At 45.6% G+C, this 18,906-nt stretch overlaps 1 protein-coding gene across 3 annotated transcripts in view; it reads right to left on the reverse strand.

Moving 5' to 3' along the window:
* EPHX2 (epoxide hydrolase 2) overlaps positions 1-18,906 on the reverse strand; it is a 70,041-nt gene that overhangs the window by 19,297 nt on the left and 31,838 nt on the right. For all 3 annotated transcript variants that reach the window (XM_039217378.1, XM_039217381.1, XM_039217380.1), the window contains exons 10-12: positions 12,516-12,542; positions 10,095-10,180; positions 6,201-6,312 (exon numbers count right to left, since the gene is read on the reverse strand). In XM_039217378.1, the coding sequence (XP_039073309.1) occupies positions 6,201-6,312; positions 10,095-10,180; positions 12,516-12,542 (225 nt within the window). The remainder of the gene's footprint in view (positions 1-6,200; positions 6,313-10,094; positions 10,181-12,515; positions 12,543-18,906) is intronic.

The raw sequence follows: 18,906 nt of genomic DNA on the forward strand, positions 1-18,906 counted from the left end.
ACTGTTTGGACGAGCAGGGCACACACAACAAAGTCCAAGCTCCCTCCCAGTGTGGCTTAGGGGGAGGCATTAGGCTTTGAAGTCAAAGCTAGGTCAAGCCAAGTCAGGAACAGGTCTTGGACCAATTCCTGAACCCCCAGGACCCCTGTCTGCTCAGCCCAAAGTGAGCATAGTGCATTTGGGAATAGAACCACTTGGCATTCGGTGCTCAAAAAAAGGAATAACTGCAACCCAAGTGTCCATGAAAGGATGAATGGATAAACAAAATGTGGTCTACATGTACAATGGAGTATTATTAGTCTTAAAAAGGTTGGAAATTCTGACATGTGCTACCATGTGGAATAATCCTGAGGATTTTGGGGCAGCCGGGTGGCTTATTAGGTTGAGCATCTGACTTTTTTTTTAAGTTTATTTAGTACTGAGAGACAGAGCATGAGCAGGGGAGAGGCAGACAGAAAGGAAGACACAGAATCTGAAGCAGGCTCCAGGCTCTGAGCTGTCAGCACAGAGCCCAACACAGGGCTTGAACCCACAGACCATGAGATCATGATCTGAGCCAAAGCTGGATGCTCAACCACCTGAGCCACCCAGGCACCCCTTAAGCATCCAACTCTTGATTTCAGCTCAGGTCATGATCTCGCATTTGTGGGATCAAGCCCCATGTTGGGCTCCATGCTGAGCATGGAGCCAGCTTGGGATTCTGTCTCTCTCTCTCAAAATAAATAAATAAACATTAAAATAAATAATAATCTTGAGGATGTTATGCTAAAGTGAAATAACCCAGACACAAAAAGACACATACTATGGGAGTCCACTTCTATGAGGTACCTAGATTATTTAAATTCAGAGACAGAAAGTGGAATGCTGGTGCCGGGGGCTGGAGGGAAGAGGGAAGGGGGAATCAGTGCTGCTAGTGTACAGTCTCATATCTGCAAGATGAAAAAGTTCTAGAGATGGACGGTAGTGATGGCTGTACAGCACAGTGAAGGTACTTAATGCCACTGTACACTTAAAAAATGGCTAAGATGGTAAGTTTTGGGTTATGTGTATTGTTAAACAACAAAAATTCAACGAAGTATATTTTGAAGATCTAACTGGCTTTATTAATCAGTTCATGAATGGGGCAGCACCCTGTCTAACAAGTAGAGGGGGGCTTCAAAGGGCAACAGAAAAGGAAAAGTTTTTAAAGGTAGAGATGGAGTAGGACAGAAGAAATTATTAGCAGAGGACCCATTGTTTTAGGCACAGTGGCCCTGCTAGGGGCAACGGCAGGGGTCTCTTAATAATTTCCTTGTGCTGACCAGGAAGTTCCTATGCTGACTGGTTAAAGGTTGCATTTGTGGGGGGTTGAAACTGCAGTCAGGCTGGGTATTGAGTGTTGGTTTAATAACTTGGAGCCTTCACCTAAGTAATGCCATTTTGGGCTTGTGGTTTTCTTTTAAACAGTATTTTACCACAATATTAAAATTAATGAAAGGGCACCTGGGTGGCTCAATCAGTTAAGTGTCAGACTCTTGATTTCGGCTTAGGTCATGAGCTCATGGTTCATGAGTTTGAGCCTCATGTTGGGCTCTCTACTCCAAGCACGGAACCTGCTTGGGATTCTCTTTCTCCGTCTCTCTGCCCCTTCCCTGCTCATGTGTTCTCTCTCTCAAAATAAACAAACATTAAAAAAAAGAAAATAGAAAACAATTTCTGGACTACTATTTTCACTAAAGTTTTTAAAGGAAATATAAAAAATGTGTCACTTACATCAACATAGGCACATTATTTTTTAATGAAATAATTAATATTTTAAATATATATATATTTTAATGTTTATTTATTTTTGACAGAGAAACAGAACACAAGCAGGGAAGGGGCAGAGAGAGAGGGAGACACAGAATCCAAAGCAGGCTCCAGGCTCTGAGCCGTCAGCACAGAGCCTGATGTCTGGCTCGAACCAAGGAACCATGGGATCATGACCTGAGCCGAAGTTGGACGCTTAACTGACTGAGCCACCCAGGTGCCCCAGATAAAGAATAAATATTTTAAAATTACAATACCTAGGAGGGTAAATACCAACAGATGGTAACCCACATTAACTAAAGCTCTTTGAAGTCCTCAATAACTTTTAAGAGTATAAAGAGGGCCTGGGACCAGAAAGTTGCAGAATCACTGCAGTGCAGGGAGTCTATTATCAGTAAGACTGTCGGTGCCCTCCCTGATCCGCTCCAGCAATCCTAGAGTGGAACAGCTGCCCAGAGGTCTCCAATTCACTAAGAAGAATGGCTACGCATGTCGACCACGATCTGGAAAACGGCTAGATCAGCCCCTTCCCTGGACCAGCAGCATCAGCATCACCTGAAAGCTGGTTAGAGATGTGAACCCTTTGGTGCCAACACAATCCACTGAATCAACAATCTGGGGGGTATGGTCTGGCCATCTGTGTTTCAACTGGCTTTCCAGGTGATCCTGATGCAGGTGATATTTGAGGATCTTCAGGCTAGAGAATCACAGAAATGGGCCCGAGTCACAAAACAGGTGCAGGCAAAGCTGGGATAACCTCCTGGGGCACTTAGTGTACATGAGTCACCTGTGGGGCCCTGTGAAGAAGTGGAGTCTTGCTGGGTACATGGCAAAAGGGCCTGCGAGTGTGCCTTTCTAGCAAGCTCTCAGGCGACGCCGATGCTGCTCCTTGTGCCTCACTTCAAACACCAAGTGCTTCGCTCCAGCAGCTGCTAGCTTGTGCTGACTTCTAAAGGCTCTAATGGAAGCGAGGCAAGAACTCCTTCCCTGGGCACATGCACGCATACATGAAATTATGCAGGCAATTTCAAGATTTTCCAGACCTTCTGAAACTCACTCAAGGATCGCTGTTTTGTTGGGAAGTCTCGTCTCAGGAAGTCTCTTATCTGGCATGGTATTTATGGAAGATAAAGAATTTGCCTGGGTTAAGCACATGTCATATGCATCATCAGCCCTTTGTCCTCTCAGGCTGGAAGGGCCCTTCTTCTCATATCCACCCACATAGATCCTATGCATTGCCAGGGGCCAGTCCAAATGCCTCTCCTTTGGTAAAAATTAATGTTTTCTTAGGAGTTCTCCAAGTATGCTGTGCCTCCATTACAGTCCTTTATGCCTGCCTTTAAAAAAAATTTTTTTTCTTAACGTTTTATTTATTTCTGAGAAAGACAGCATGAGAAGGGGAGGGTCAGAGAGAGAGGGAGACACAGAATCTGAAACAGGCTCTAGGCTCTGAGCTGGCTTTCAGCCACAGAGCCCGATGCAGGGCTCGAACACACAAACCATGAGATCAGGACCTGAGCTGAAGTCGGCCACCCAACCGACTGAGCCACCCAGGCGCCCCTGTGCCTGCCTTTTAAATGTTTAGTTTTTAGAGAGACAGAGAGAGCAAGAGAGAGAGCGAGAGACTGCCTGCATGCACAAGCATGAGTAGGGGAGGGGCAGAGAGAGAGGGAGACAGAGGATCCAAAGTAGGCTCTGTGCTGACACCAGAGACCCGATGTGGGGCTCGAACTCTCAAACCTTGAGATTGTGACCTGAGCTAAAGTCAGATGCTTAACCGACTGAACCTTCCCCCCACTCCCCCACCCCGGTGCCCCTATGCCTGCCTTATGCTCCAGTTATTTGTAACCTGCTTGTTTGACCCTCAGAGATTGTCACTCATCTCTGCAACATCAGAGGAGTTGCAGCACATCAGAGGAGATGCAGAAGCATTTGCTACAGGAACGAATAAATATTAATTCTTTGTAAGAAACACTCATCAAAACATTTCTGACATTGAAACATATTTGTAATGTTCAGCCCCTCACCCACAACACGGAGCACCTCTGTTTTACAGCAGATGTGAATCTTCTTACAAATGTTGAATTCAAAAGTTAAAAAGGTGGAAGAGAAAGAAGTGGGCGTGAAAGCCCATGCCCTCTCTCTCCCTCAGGACCCCCCATATGGTGCAGCCTGGCATTTGGGGACTGATTGTTGAGGGCCTGTTACTCATACCTGAGGCAGGGGGTCTGGGTTAGGGAAGAGGGTGAGAAGTAACTAAGAAGCATGGAGCCATGGCGATGGAAGGGCCTGTGGGGTGGGGCCCTCCAGGCACACAGAGGGTGGTAGCAGGGGGTTGGGCTCTAAGGGGTGGGTGCCAGGCAGAGCCAGAGATTGAGAAAGGGTCAGATAAGAGTCGGGAAAACTCCAGACACCAGCTTCCCAATTCTGGGTAGAGCCCTGTTCCCTCCCTCAATTCCCAAAGGCCATGGCGGCTGCCACTGGCAGTGGGAACCAACACTTTATTTCTCTCCCCACCACCAGATCCTTCTCCAGCATGAGGTGCACAGGGGCGAAGCAAACACCTGGGAGAGGTGGCAGGCAGTACATCACACCTGAGAGCAGGGACTCCAACCTCTAGTCCAGCTGGAAGAATTTTCACGGGGCCATCTATGGCAGGGACCTACGAGGATTCTCTATGACTTTTGATATCAGCTACAGGCTTGGGGTTTACTGTCCGGTGCACAAGGACCCTTAAACCTCCTTCCTGTCCCATGTCCAAGCCTCCTTCCAAACAGGGAAATGCCCACAGTCCCCAGCCTTCCCCTTCACGGTCTCCATCCAGTCCCCACCCTCCTGCTTTTCTCCCACCAGGGGGCACTGTTCTTTATCCCCTTACCCGTCTGTCATGGCCAAACTGTCTCCTCCCAATTCCTAGGAAATCCTAACCCCTAGTAACAGAAAGTAACATTTGGAGATGAGGTCTTTAAAGAGGTCATTAAAATGAGGTCTTTAGAGGCCCTCATCCACTGTGACTGGTATCCTTAAGGAGAGGAAATTCGAACACAGAAAGACATGTGCACAGAGGAAAGGCCATGTGAGGACACAGCAAAAAGGGGCCATCTACAGACCAAGGAGAGAGACTTTACAAGAGGCCAACCATACAGACACTCTGATCTTGGACTTCCAGCCTCCAGAACTGTGAGATAATCAGTTCTGCTGTTTATGCCCCTCCGGTCTGTAGTAATTCATTATGGCGGCCCTCACGGACTAATACACCATCTAATCATCCTGCAGACTCAAGACTTCTTCAAACTAATTAAATGCGCTTTGATTCAATTCAAGCCAAAGGGAGGTCACCACGTCCCACACTCTGGGCACAGTAGGGCCTGGCCCCCATGAAGGATGTGATACACTGAGCACCTTTTCATGATGTTGCTATAGGCTCCTGGTGTCTCACTGAATGAGTCAGGTCATTGCCTCACTTGGAAAGTTCCTCTTCCAAGGCAGCATCTTATCAATTACAATCATTCTTAAGAGAAGAGCCAGTTGCCAAATTGAAACTGGGATGGTTATGACTCTCGGTTGGAAATGGTGCCTCCTGTGGGCAGCAGGAGGGCAAGGCTGGGTGAGAAAAGAGGGGAGACGCTCTTGTGCTTCTTATTAATTCAATCCATTCTCTCGAGAGTGTCAAGGAAATGTCCTTTATCCCTTCTGGAAGTACCCAGATGTTGTTCGGGGTCCAGAGTCCATAAGCGGATGAGATGCAGGTGCCCCTCCCCCAAAGATGAGGCCAGATGATGCTGGCTCACAGTGCTGCTCTCAGTGAATCCTCTTGAAAGGTGGCAGTGACACCCCACCACAGGCATCACCCAAGCTCCAGGGAGCACCTTTGAAAGATGCCTTGGGCTTGTGGCACATGAGGTGATACCTAGAAACCTCGTCTGTATCTCAAACCACACTTCGAGGCTGGCGCAGGGCTTTCAGGCTCTGGTGCTCCCTGTAATCACGAAACTCACTCCTCAGCAAGTGAGATACGAGGGCCTTGGCTAGAGTCCAGGAGCTGTCCCCAACAAGAAGTAGGCTTTAGTAGGCTCTCAGGCACAGAACTAAGGGACAGCAGCTCCAGACCTGTGCTTAGCCTCTCAGTCCACAATTTCAGAGAAACATGAGAACCCCACTGTACCATCATCCCTACTCCCTGCACCCCTGCCACCCCAAATGCACACACACAGAAACGTGTCATCCCCTGGAAAGGACTGGCTGGAACATGGAGTCAGTTTTACCTGAGCCCCGGTGTAAAATCATTTCTGACTAATGACATGGAAAATTATATGGCACAGAGAAAATCAAGTCAATGGGGGAGGAGAGAGAAAGGGGAAAAAAGAACAAAAACCTTGCTGGGATCGCCATTCTCAGGAGCCTGAACTTACTGGTGCTTGGAAGTAGAGCTGGTAATCAAAAACAGGATTGGCTTTGATTCTCTCCATCGGGGGTACGCGGGGATCTGCCGGTATGAAGGGAGTATTCAAACTGGCCACTGCCCTGTGGAAAGAAGACACCAAGATGTAGACCTTGTAAGAAGACACTACTAAGAGCCGGAAAGGACCTTACACATCAAAACCAAAGCTCAGAGCAGGAAAAGGATATGCACAAGATCTCACACTAGCAGTGTGGGGGAGAATGTCAGCGGTCCAATTTCTTGACTCCCAGCTTGGTGGATTTTCCCCACTGAACTGAAGTATTTCTCACCTTCTTGTCTTAAACAAAGACACACATACACACCATGCGTGGCATGTCAACCTTGATTAAATTATAGTTTTAAAAAAATGCATTTGTTTTGGGGCACCTGGGTGGCTCAGCTGGTAAACGGTCCAACTTCAGCTCAGGTCATGATCTCTTGGATCGTGGGTTCGAGCCCCTGTGTGCTGATAGCTAAGAGCTTGGAGCCCCCTTTGGATTCTGTGTTTCCCTCTCTCTCTGCCTCTCCCCTGGTCACACTCTGTCTCTCGCTCAAAAATAAACATTAAAAAAATTTTTTTAATGTATTCATTTTTGCCTTCCTTCTTTTACTCTCTTAACTCTGTGTTAATTTTATGCCATATACAAAGGGAGAGAAGATATAAGATCAATACTCAATGAGCTTATTATAATTTTAAAAGGAAAGACAAATATACCCATGACTATATTACAAGATGGACTGTGATATGAGCCTTAAGCCTAGCACAAGCACCATGGGAGTTCAAGGAGACAAAGAGTTGGGAGTTCAAGGAGACAAAGAGTTTCTAAATTTGGGCATCATGGAAGATCTCATGGAAAAGAGAGCATGTGAACTTGATCTTTAAGGGTGGGAGAGAGTAGGGGAGGGGAAATGACACTGTAAGGGAAACATCACGGGGTAGCATGAGCAAACTGTAGAAGGGGGCAAAACATGTTGCTAAGTTTGACAGGGCAAAGAATCTATGTGGCCAAAGGCCAAGTGTTCAATGGGGCATCTTGTGAAAAAAAGCCAGCACGGCAACTGGGAGCCTGGACACGAAGGGCCCCGAGTCTGGATCAGATGCTGCAGAAAACCAAGACAACCTTAAGAGCTTCTGAAAAAAGGGGAGAGTAGACTAAAGTTGGAGTCAGGAAGGGATGGGTCCAGCAGCAGTACATGACATGGATACAGAGAGGGACACCAGAAAGCAAGGAGAGGGCCAGCACACTGCAGCATAGTCATCCAGGGGTAACAGGATGGCAGAAGCAGGAATAAAAGAGATGGGTGGATTTGAGCGACCACACGAAGGCAGGGCTGACAAGTCGACCAGGACCACAGTTAGTCTGGCAAAAGGATCCCATCCCCACTGTGATCCTAGGGAAACTCCTTCCCAAAAGAGAAGCAGAGAGGACAGACTATCTGTGGGAGACATAAACAAGGAGGGACAGGATAAGTAGGACAAATGAAACCATCAGGGAAAGCAGTGGTGAGGTTTGCCCAGTGCCAACAAACAAATAGAATGCTAGCCATACATATAATTTAAAATTTTCTATTAGCCAATTAAAACAAGTAAAAAGAAACATGTGAGATTAACTTAAAATATTGTTAATATTAATTTGAAATCTAATGCTAATTTAAATATATTATTCAACCTAATATATTTAAAATATTAATCATTTCAACATGCTGTCAATGCAAAAACTATTAATAAGATATTTCACTTTTGGTTTTTTTTGGTATCAAGTCTTTGAAATCTGGAAGGTTTTTCCTACATAGAGTTATTATCTCAGTTCGAACCAGCCACATTTCAAATGTTCAATAACCACCATAAGACAGTGCAGGTGAGGCTATAAAATAAGTTACACTGATGTCTAAAGGTTTCCAATGTTACCACAATGAACCTATTTTAGGCATAACTTAAATCACAAGAAATTCTAGCTTTTGCTTAACATTCTGAACTGAATAGGATTTTCTTTTCAATTGCCTTGACATACAGTTTATTCCATATATAAAAAAAATTATCATCACATGAGACATTAGCATATAAATGTTGCTGCCAACCACATTAAGATTGGAAAAAGCTAAACCACAGCCTCCTTTTGGGAGCAGAGTCTCTACATGATTGTCAAAGAAAGGATATAAAAAGGTATTCTTGCCCAAACAAGGGAGTCGACTCTTACATTAAATAGATCTCTGCAATTTATCTCAGTAGAATGCCAAAAGCAAGGATTTAAAGAAATATTCCACATTAAAGGTGGGCTTTTCCCCCCTTTCATTCATTACCTGACTAGAAAGGTGAAGATCAATGCCAAAGATACTCTTAATGTTTTTAAGTTTATCTATTTATTTGGAGATAGAGAAATAGAGCACAAACAGGTGAGGGGCAAAGAGAAGGAGACACAGAATCTCAAGCAGGCTCCACGCCATCAATGCAGAGCATGATGCAGGGCTCGAACTCACAAACTGTGAGATCATGATCTGACCTGATTCAAGATCAAGAGTCAGATGCTTAACCAACTGAGCCACCCAGGCACCCTGACGCCAACAACATTTTTAATAGCCAGCTTTGCCCTCTCCTCCAGGAATGCAGCAGCAGGGCTGTTCTGATGAGCACAGATGGAGAAGGAGCAACTACTACCAAACTAATGACAGCCAGGATAAAAGCAGAACAATGAGAAGAACAGGAACCCAGAGCAAACTTTTGTATCCCAGACCTAATGTTCTTCTGGGCACAACTTCACTGGGCTCATGTTAAATTTTTCAAAGTCTCATAGTAGAGAGACTAAGTTTAATAAAACAACAAGAAGGTGTTTCACTTCCTTCAAGGTAGAGATCATACACTTGTTGCTCTAGTTCCTTCTATCCCCCTCAAGAAGCATCTAATACAGTCTATAGAGTTACTTTCTAGTGACCCAATTGCTAAGAACTGAGCTCTTATTTCAAGTCTGGATGAAAGAGAGGACAGAGAGAGAAGCTAACGAGATCAGAGGAACAAGAGTGCAAAAACTTATTTCAGGAAGTGTTTGATTCACATTGGTCTGTGATATCATCCTACCATTTGAGCTGATATTGAGCTGAACAAAGTTCTCCAGTTTTCCATTCTTATAAACTCAACGAAAGAAAAAGTAACTGGATTAGTTAGGGAAATAGAGCTGTTAAGGCTGATGTTGATTTAATTTGCTAAGATCTCAGGCTGAAATAGGACGTCACACACACTTTAACTACAGTTCCCAGCACAACTGGGGGGATGGCCACAAAGACCACTGGGCTCTCTGGGTTTAAAACTTGTCCTCTGAAAGTTCCCACTGATGCCCTGATGCCATTCTAAGAATGAGTGTGAACGATGTGATGGTGGGCACAGAATGCCATTCTAACCTGATACCTGCACAGTATTTTGCAGGTATATAGTCACAAGGAGTTACCATTACCATGCTGTTGTTGAGGAAACCAAGGCCTAAGGGGTGAAGTGATTTGTCACACAGCCAGTTCAAAGCAAAACTGAAAGCCACCTTTCCCAACTCCTGGTCCAGGGCTGAAGTTTCTCCTGGTACTCAGCTCTATGACCCCACCAGTCTTGCTGCCTCACCCACTCCCCCCAAAAGTCTACCCCCATTCTCCTACATTCCCACTGGCTACCCAGGCTCCTTACCGGTAACTGGGATAGGCCTTGCTTCCTAAGACTTTAACTCATTAATAAGCCCTCCTTCCTTATGAATGTGTTAATGGTCAAGAAGAAGCTACATGTTGCCTTCCCAGATAATCTATTTGTTTTCAAGAAGTTGACTGCAGTTCAAGACCTGGGGAAGGATTCTAATAGGAATTCAAGTCCAAATTCTGGACTAATTACCTCACTCTCTCTGGGTAGAAGAGAGCCATGGTCCACACCAGCAGGCCTCCCCAGTCGTGGCCAATGAACACAGCTTGAGTGATCCCCTAGTGAAGGATAAAGACAGGAGCTGAATGTGGCAGGTTTCCAGGATGGGGTGCTGAGAGCCCTATGCCTCGTGCTCTCTGGAGGCCCAAACCCTCAGCTGGCGATCCTTTCCTTCACTTTCTAGGACTCCTCCTCCACTAACCATGCAGGAGCTACTCCAACATCCACCCTCTTCAGGCCTCCCTTCCCACACACACCAGCTCCATAGAGCCTCTGAAGATGACTGGTCTCTTACATTTTCTTAGAACACTAAGGCCCCTGGCCACAAATCCTCTCCCGCTCTACCTTCCCTCAAATCAAAGTTTGTTTTACCTCCTTCTCTACTTTTTGTCTTTGAGTTAGGATGATTTACCTCCCTGTGTTCCATGTTCATCTTTCACTGAGTGACTGTGACTCTCTCCCCATTCTTTTGGGATCTTCCCTCCCTTAACTAACCACTAAAACCTCAGAGGCATCTTTAATCCCTCCCTCTCTACTTGTGTCTTCCTTTCTTCTGCTGCTGCTGACAATGGGGGGCAACAGCTCCCTTTTATTGAGGACCTACTATGTCACAGGCACTGTGCTAAGTGTGTATACCCATTGTCTGGAATTCTTCCAATAACCGAGTACACATTTTACAAATAGGAAGACAGGCTCACAGTTATTAGGTGACTTGTTCAAGGCCACATGGATGGTAACTCAGACCCAGGCTTCCCCAACTTAAAATCGGGCTTACCCCTCCACCCCACACTGCTGGCCCCCATCAGCCACACAAGGGCCCTTCAGAGCCACTCCAGCCTTCCCCTGCCATCTTGAAAAGAAGCTCCCAGCCTCTACTCCCTGACACACTTCTGTCTTCTTTGTGTCCAGCTTCTTAATGATCTATACCAGTCACCTGTCTGGTGACCTCCTAAGTCCCTACAAGCTGGCTTCTTCCCTGCTACCCCTGAGTCCACTGAAACTTCCCTTTTAAAGGCTATTAATCACTAATAATAGTGTTTTTCCCCTCTCGGCTGTCACTTTTCAACTGTTCTGCAACATCAGACATTTTCGTTAAAATGTTCTTCCCTGAGCTTCTGTGACGCTATGCTTTCCAGATTCTTTTCTCCTTCACGGAGTCTACCCCCTCCTCTCCCTCTCACACAGGAGTTACTTCACCACTCAGCCCTCAGGCCTGTCCTTGGAATTGTCCCAGGAATGCCTGGGCCAGGGAGGGACACCCAAGCGCAGCCAGCTAGCACCCCAGGGGCTCTCTTTCAACAGTCAGAGTAAGAGACTTTCTTAGCCAGATGGAAATCCTCTAGATAGAAAGGCATTCTAGAGTCAGAACTGGGGTGGCCACACTGGGCCATGTCATCTTAGATGTCCCCATCATTCTCAAAATGTCTGAAGCCAATTCTGTGGAACTGAGACTCTGCAGAGGGCGGAGACGGTAACAGTGTCTGGAACTGTGCCTTGCTGCTGGACCAGAACCCCTCAGTCATCTCAAATTCTCCTCCTGACTCTCATATCCAACAAACAGGGACTAACTGCACTGTTCTGGGGGGTCTCTCTTCGCAACCCCTCCATGGTCACTGTCCTGGCTGACCCCTTCTCCCCCTCAGGCCAGGCCCTGCTCTCCTCATCCTGCCACCATGACCTGAAGACAGGGAAATGCACTCCTTAACTGCAATCTCAAACTTACACAAGTAAAAAGTATAGTCTCTGATCACCACTGGTGATCTGCTTTGTGCTTGACATTCCACATGATGTTAAAGGAAGGCATTTGATTTTAGGTCTTTCTAAAGGGATATACGTTTTTAAACATTGTAAAATATTAGCCCATAGGATATTTTCCAAACTTTGGGACACAAAGCTCTTGACCCTGGCTAAAGTCCAAAAGGAGGATCCTATTCTCCGGAAAATGCTTTTCCTGAAACAAAAAACCAAAACACACTTGGCTCTACAGTGTTCTCCACTTTGCTTTGCCATCTCTGCGTCTGTAATTCCTCCTGAGCACCTACCCTGCCTCCCACTGTCCCTAAGTGTCATTCCTGCCCTTGCCGCTCTCCTTAGGGGTTCTAACAGCTGATGCCTTCAAAGGTTTCCTCTTTGGGGTGGCTCAGTCAGTTGAACATCTGACTCTTGATTTTGGCTCAGGTCATGATCCCACCATTGTGGGATTGAACCCTGCGTTAGGGTCTGTGCTGGGCATTGAGTCTGCTTGAGAATCAATCTCTCTCTCTCTCTCTCTCTCTCTCTCTCTCCCCCCCTTCTCTCTGCCTCTCTCTCTCTCAAAAAACAAACAAAACAAAGGAACATCTTTAATTGCCCACCCAAACAGAATTCTCCAGAGATCAGTTCAAAATGACTTACCAACTTATCCAGAAAGGTTACCATCTCCTAAGGAAAAAAAGACAAAAACTCAGAAATTGTATACACCCACCTTAGCTGCTTCAAGATTAGAATTACTATATCTGCCTTATTATAAGCTGTATTGTGTCTCCCCCAAATTCACATGTTGAAGCCCTAATCTTGCCACTATCCCAGGACCTTGGAATGTGGCTATATCTGGAGATGAGCCATTAAAGAAATGAGTAAATTAAAATGAGGTAATTAGAGTGAGTCATGATCCCAGTTGGCCAGTGTCTTTATAAGAACAAAAGGTTTGGACATGGACACGCACAGAGGAAAGCCCACGTGAAGACACAGGGGAAAAACGGCCACCAACAAGCCTCAGATGAGACCCTGCCGACACCTTGATCTCGGGCTTCCAGCCTCCAGAATGGCAAGAGAATAGAGTTCTGTTGTTTAAGCCTCCCAGGTTCTGGTATTCGGTTATGGCGGTCTGAGCACATGAACACAACGTTCAATCATTTCCCTCACTTAGGAATTCTCTCCCTTCCCTTTGCAGCATCCTCTCAGGAACCCGACTGACCCCAGACACATACAGTGAATTATTCAGGGTGTGCTGGCACACATCCCTAACTGGGCCACATCCATCATAAGCCAGACATCATGGCTTCTTCCCGGGAGAAGGACAGAGGAAGAAAACCGCTGTGCACAAGGCTGGCTGCCTGCCTTGCTCCAGGACAGCAAGCTCCTGCCCCTGTCCTGCAGCACAGAGGGGGTGCCTGGCCACACCCGGCAACCACAGGGTCCAGAAAAGGTGTGGAGGTGCTGGAGATGAGGGTCATCCAGAATCAGGACTTGGGGATGTCATACTGGGCCAGAACAAAACGAGCAAGCAGAGGGGTCCTGCTGGCGATGGGGGAAGGGTAGGACAGAACAGAGGTGTGGACAGAGTGAATCAGAGACCTGACACGCCTTCCAGTCCCTGCAGAAAGCCACACCAGCTTCCGGCTTCCCCACCTCACTCCTCCTATATGATCTGTCTGACTCATCAACACTATCCCCCTATTTACCTGAGCCCGTGTGAGGAGCCTCCGCTTGCTAGAACTAAAGAGTCTGTGGAGTTCTATCCCTGGAGCCCTAGCTTGGCCACTCAATTCACTTCCTTTCCCCTCATCCGGAGCTGCAGGGAGGAAATGGTATCTCCACTCTACAGATGAGGAAACTGAGGCTCACAATGGCCAAATGGTCAAATTCAGCCAAGGCCATGCAGCTAGTCAGGCAGAACTGGGACTGATTCCAAGCCTATCTGATTTCAAACGTTTAACATCTAGGGGCACCCGGGTGGCTCAGTCAGTTAAGTGTCCGACTCTTGATTTCAGCTCAGGTCATGATCTCACAGTTCATGGGTTCGAGCCCTGTGTCAGGCTCTGTGCTGACAGCACGGAGTCTGCTTGGAATTCTCTCTCTCTCCCTCCCTCTGTCTCTCTGCTCCTCTCCCACTTGTGATTGCTCTCTTTCTCTCTCTCTTTCAAAATAAGTAAACAATGAAAAAAAAAAAAAAACCTCAACATCAAAGCCTTCAGGGCTATCCTGGTTTGCCATGTGGACCACCAGCATTATCTTAAATATTTTCCAGTCCCTTGGTTCCTCCCCTCTTTCTCCCAGTTGGGAAGTCCCTAATTTGTTTTTGGTTCCATAGATCACTGCCCACACTGGAGGCTTCAGAGACTACACCATAAAATTTTGAAGACTTAGAAAATATATGTGATTGTATTTCCATCTCCTACTGTTTTAGGTGCTTCCAAAATGAAAAGCAATTTTTTTTTTCCTTCTCTGGGTGAGGCCTATCTACATTAAGCAAGGAGAAGGAAACTTAAGGACAGCAGGACACAGCCAGAAGACAGAGGGCTTTCCCACAGAGCCCTACAAGCATTACAAAGTGTTCAGATATTCTCCACTGTGGCCTCAGTTCTGCTGGGGAAATCCACCAAATAGGAACATCATTTTTTTGAGGGCGGTAGGGTGGGGAACACAGAGTTCTTCCTACAGCCAGTGACAGCTTCAAAGGGAAAGAATGTTAAAGGTTTTCTGGCTCCTTTTGGGACCCCAGCTCCCATGCCTGCCTAGAAAACTCAGGGCCACTGTGACAACCTCACTAGGGAGGGGGCAACGGGCAAGCCCCTCACTGTTCCTCTGAAGAATGTTGGAAAGCAAGTGTAGACGACAGGTTCTGTTGATTAAAATAGGCACAATCTGTTACTTTTTTTAAATGTAGATATATAGTATTGATGTAATTAGGTTATGAGTTTAATGGTTTTTATTTTCATTTTACCCCCCAAAGACGGGGGAATGATTATTAGAAGGACACCATATTACAGAGTCAGAAAGTCTTGTTACAGACTGAACGTTTGTGTCCCTCAAAATTCACATGTGAAAGCCCGAATCCCAGCATGAGAGCATTTGAAGATAGGCTCTTCACAGAAGTAATGAAGGTTCAATGAGGTCATGTGGGTAGGGTCCTGATCAGATAGGATAAGTGTTCTTATAAGAGACACTAGAGAGCTTTTTTCACTCTGCAATTAGCCACGGAGACTGAGGATTAGTTCAGTGTTATTTCTGCACCCTACTCTTTTTTTTTTTTTTTAATGTTTTTATTTATTTCTAGGAGAGAGAGAGAGACAGCGTGAGCAGGGGAGGGTCAGAGAGAGAGGGAGTCACAGACTGAAACAGGCTCCAGGCTCTGAGTTGGCAGTCAGCACAGAGCCCGACACGGGGCTCGAACCCACGAACCGCGAGATCATGACCTAAGCGAAAGTCGGACACCTAACCGACTAAGCCACCCAGGCGCCCCTGCACCCTACTCTTAAAAAGAAAACCACAGGCCTAAAATGGCATCACTTAGGTGAAGGCCCCAAGTCAGAAAACGTACACTCAATACACAGCCTGCCTGCAGTTTCAACTTCAATAAATGTAACCTTTTTTAAATTTTTTAAATGTTTATTTATTTTTGAGAGACAGAGCATGAGTGGGAGAGAAGGAGAAGAGAGAGAGAGAGAGAGAGAGAGAGAGAGACAGAATCTGAAGCAGGCTCTAGGCTCTGAGCTTTCAGCCTGATGCCGGGCTCGAACCCACAGACTGAAAGATCATGACCTGAGCAGAAGTTGGTGCTTAACTGACTGAGTCACCCAGGTGCCCTGAATGTAACCTTTAACCACCCAACATGGGAACTTCCTGGTCAGCACGAGGAAATTACTGAGAGACCCCTTGCGCTCTCCTTAGAAGGGTGACATTGCCTAAAACAATGGCTTCCCTGCTAATAATTTCCTTCTTCCCACTCCCTCTCTACCTTTAGCAATCTTTTCTTTTCTCTAGCCCTCTACTTGCTAGACGGGACACTGTCTGATTTATGAATCAATTCATAAAACCAATTAGATCTTTATAATTTACTGGGTTGAATTTTTGCTATTTAACGTGACAAAACTGAGAATCACACAGATCAGGAGGGGTCTTGAGAACACGAAGTGCAACTCCCTCTCTGCGTTCTATACTTGACAGCATGACCTGGAAAGGTTAAATGACTAACTCAAGGTCACACACAATGAAAGGAGCAACTGGGTGTAGATAGGCCTCCCAACGTTCATGAACTTGAGAACACACCATTATTGCTAAGTTGCATTCCAATACCCCTAATTTGGAATCCTAAGACTACAGACACAGAGAATAGGTTCAGGGTGCCCTAAAGGCACTTAGTCTAAATTTTTTTAATGTTTATTTATTTTTTATGAGAGAGAAAGTGTGGGGTAGGGTAGAGAGAGAGAGAGACAGAATCTGAAGCAGGCTCCAGGCTCCGAGCTGTCTGCACAGAGTCCGAAATGGGGTTTGAACCCATGAACCATGAGATCATGACCTAAGAGGAAGTTGGACACTTAACTAACTGACTGAGTCACCCAGGTGCCCCCTACAGGTACTTATTCTAAAACAAATAGCAGTTGTATGATGAACTGGCACATAAATTTAGGGACTTGTGGTTGAGAAAAAAAAAGTTTTCAATTTATTTGGGGGGGCTGTAGTTGAGAAAAGGGTTTTTGTGGGCACTTGATAAGCAGTATGGCTCCTCATTCAGTTTCTTATAACAGTATATTTAAAGTTTATGCAGGGTTTTTTTTTTTAAAAGAAGATTATACAGGGGGTTTTAAATAAAATTTTACATTATAAATATTGTGCTGATAATTTTTCAAATGATAGCTTCATTGAGCTATGACTCACATACCATAAAATTCACCTGTTAAAAATACACAATTCAACAGAGCTTAGTGTAGTTACAGAGTTGTGAGATCACTACTGCTATCTAGTCACAGAACATTGCATCAGGCCAAAAAGAAACTTGTGCCCATGAATAGTCAGTTCCCCATTTCACCTGGCCCTTGGTGACCATTCATTTCATTTCTGTCTCTATGGACTGACCTCTTCTGGAAATTTCTTATCAATGAAATTATACAATATGTGGCCATTTGTGACCAGCTTATCTTGGCATAATGTTTTCAAGGTTCATTCATGCCAAAGCATGCATCATGATTTTATGCCAGTTTATGACTGAATACTATTCCACTGTATGGATATGCAAATTTTTTTATCCATTCATCAGTTAATAAACATTTGGGTTGTTTCCACCCAATGTTTCCATTGGGTTGTTTTTTTGGCTTTTGTGAAGAATGTTGCTTTGAATATTCATGTCCAGGTTTTAGGTGGACATATTTTGTTAATTCTTTTTGGGTGAATACCTAGTAGTGGACACACGAATGATTTTTAAATGGTAGAGTTGGAGACAGGAGCCTCACATTTTATCTTGTTTGTTTTAGTAAAAGGACTTCCTTCAGGAGGATAATTAGAAAATTTCATCTGTCTTTTTTTTTAATTTTTTAAATGTTTATTTATTTTTGAGAAACAGAGTACGAGCAGGGAGGGACAGAGAGAGAGCGAGAAACACAGAATCTGAAGCAGGCTCCAGGCTTTGAGTTGTCAGCACAGAGCCCGATGCAGGGCTCGAACCCACAAAAAAAATCATGACCTAAGCTGAAGTCAGAGGCTTAACCGACTGAGCCACCCAGGCGCCCTGACTGTTTCATCTGTCTTAAGAACCAATTTTGACAGAAACAAGTAGGGGTCTCATTAGCGGACATTAGGGGAATGGGGAGAGTCCCTCCAACCCCACAGGGTCACTGGTGAGAACTTGGCAGGATTTGGGGGGAGATATGAGCAAGATCAGAAGTGGAAGAGGTAAAGACTTGGAAACTGAGGAAGGAAGGATAACCCCAACTGAAAAGTAAAGTTTTATCACTGCTCCTCTTACGAGGCACCAAAACCTGCATGTGGGCCTGGCTAGGAGGAGGTCCAAACAGAGCTATAACTCCTAGACAGAGCCTTCCTGTACTTTCAGCAGCATCATCGACATGGCCCGCTTTCTGACCACCCAAGAGGCTGTTTCTTCCCCTTGGCTTCCCCAGCCTCTGTTTTCCCCGAGGGCTGACGAAGCCTTGGGGCACAGGCTCCTCACCTCAGCCTTGGCCTCCCCTTGCAAGCCCTGAGATTAGGGTCCCCTTCCCGATGGTGCTTACGCTTTACCTAGAAAGGGAGTGTCACTGCAGTTACCAATCCACACACTAACTCCCTAGGTTTGGCCAACAAAATCTTTACCAAAATAAAGTGGTTTTTAAAACCCTCAGGATGGAAGGCGCCTGAGTGGCTCAGTTGTTAAGCATCTGACTTTGGCTCAAGTCATGATCTCACGGTTTGTGAGTTCGAGTTCCACATTAGGTAAGCATGAATGCTGCTTCAGGTAAAAACACAAACCCCACTTCTCTCTCTCTCTCTCTCTCTTTCCCTCCTCCTTTCTCTCTCTGTCCCTCATGGGATTCTCTCTCTCTGCCCCTCACTCACTTGTATCTCTCTCTCTAAAAACTAAAAAAATAGGGGTTCCTGGGTGGCTTGTCAGTTAAGCATCCGACTTTGGTTCAGGTCATGATCTTGCCATTCCCGAGTTTGAGTCCCATGTCCGGCTCTGTGCTGACAGCTCAGAGCCTGGAGCCTGTTTCAGATTCTGTGTCTCCCTCTCTCTCTGACCCTCTCTCTCATAAATAAACAAACAAACAAACAAACAAACAAACATTAAAAAACATTCTCTTTTAAATAAAAATAATAATAAAATAAAAAATAAAATCCTCAGATGGAAAGGTGAGTTGGGGAGTGGCTACAAGGAGGGCTGTGGGAGCTATAGCAAGGTTCAGACCTGGCTCTCCTAGCTAGTGATCTAAGGCAATTACTTTACCTCCTTGTGACTCAGTTTCTTTTTCCATCAAATGCTTAGAACCGTACTTGATATATAGTAAGTGTTGGCTGTCATTTTGAAATACCA

This window comes from Hyaena hyaena, unplaced genomic scaffold (assembly GCF_003009895.1).
Source record: "Hyaena hyaena isolate Hyena2069 unplaced genomic scaffold, ASM300989v1 scaffold_682, whole genome shotgun sequence".
NCBI classification, from domain to species: Eukaryota; Metazoa; Chordata; class Mammalia; order Carnivora; family Hyaenidae; genus Hyaena; species Hyaena hyaena.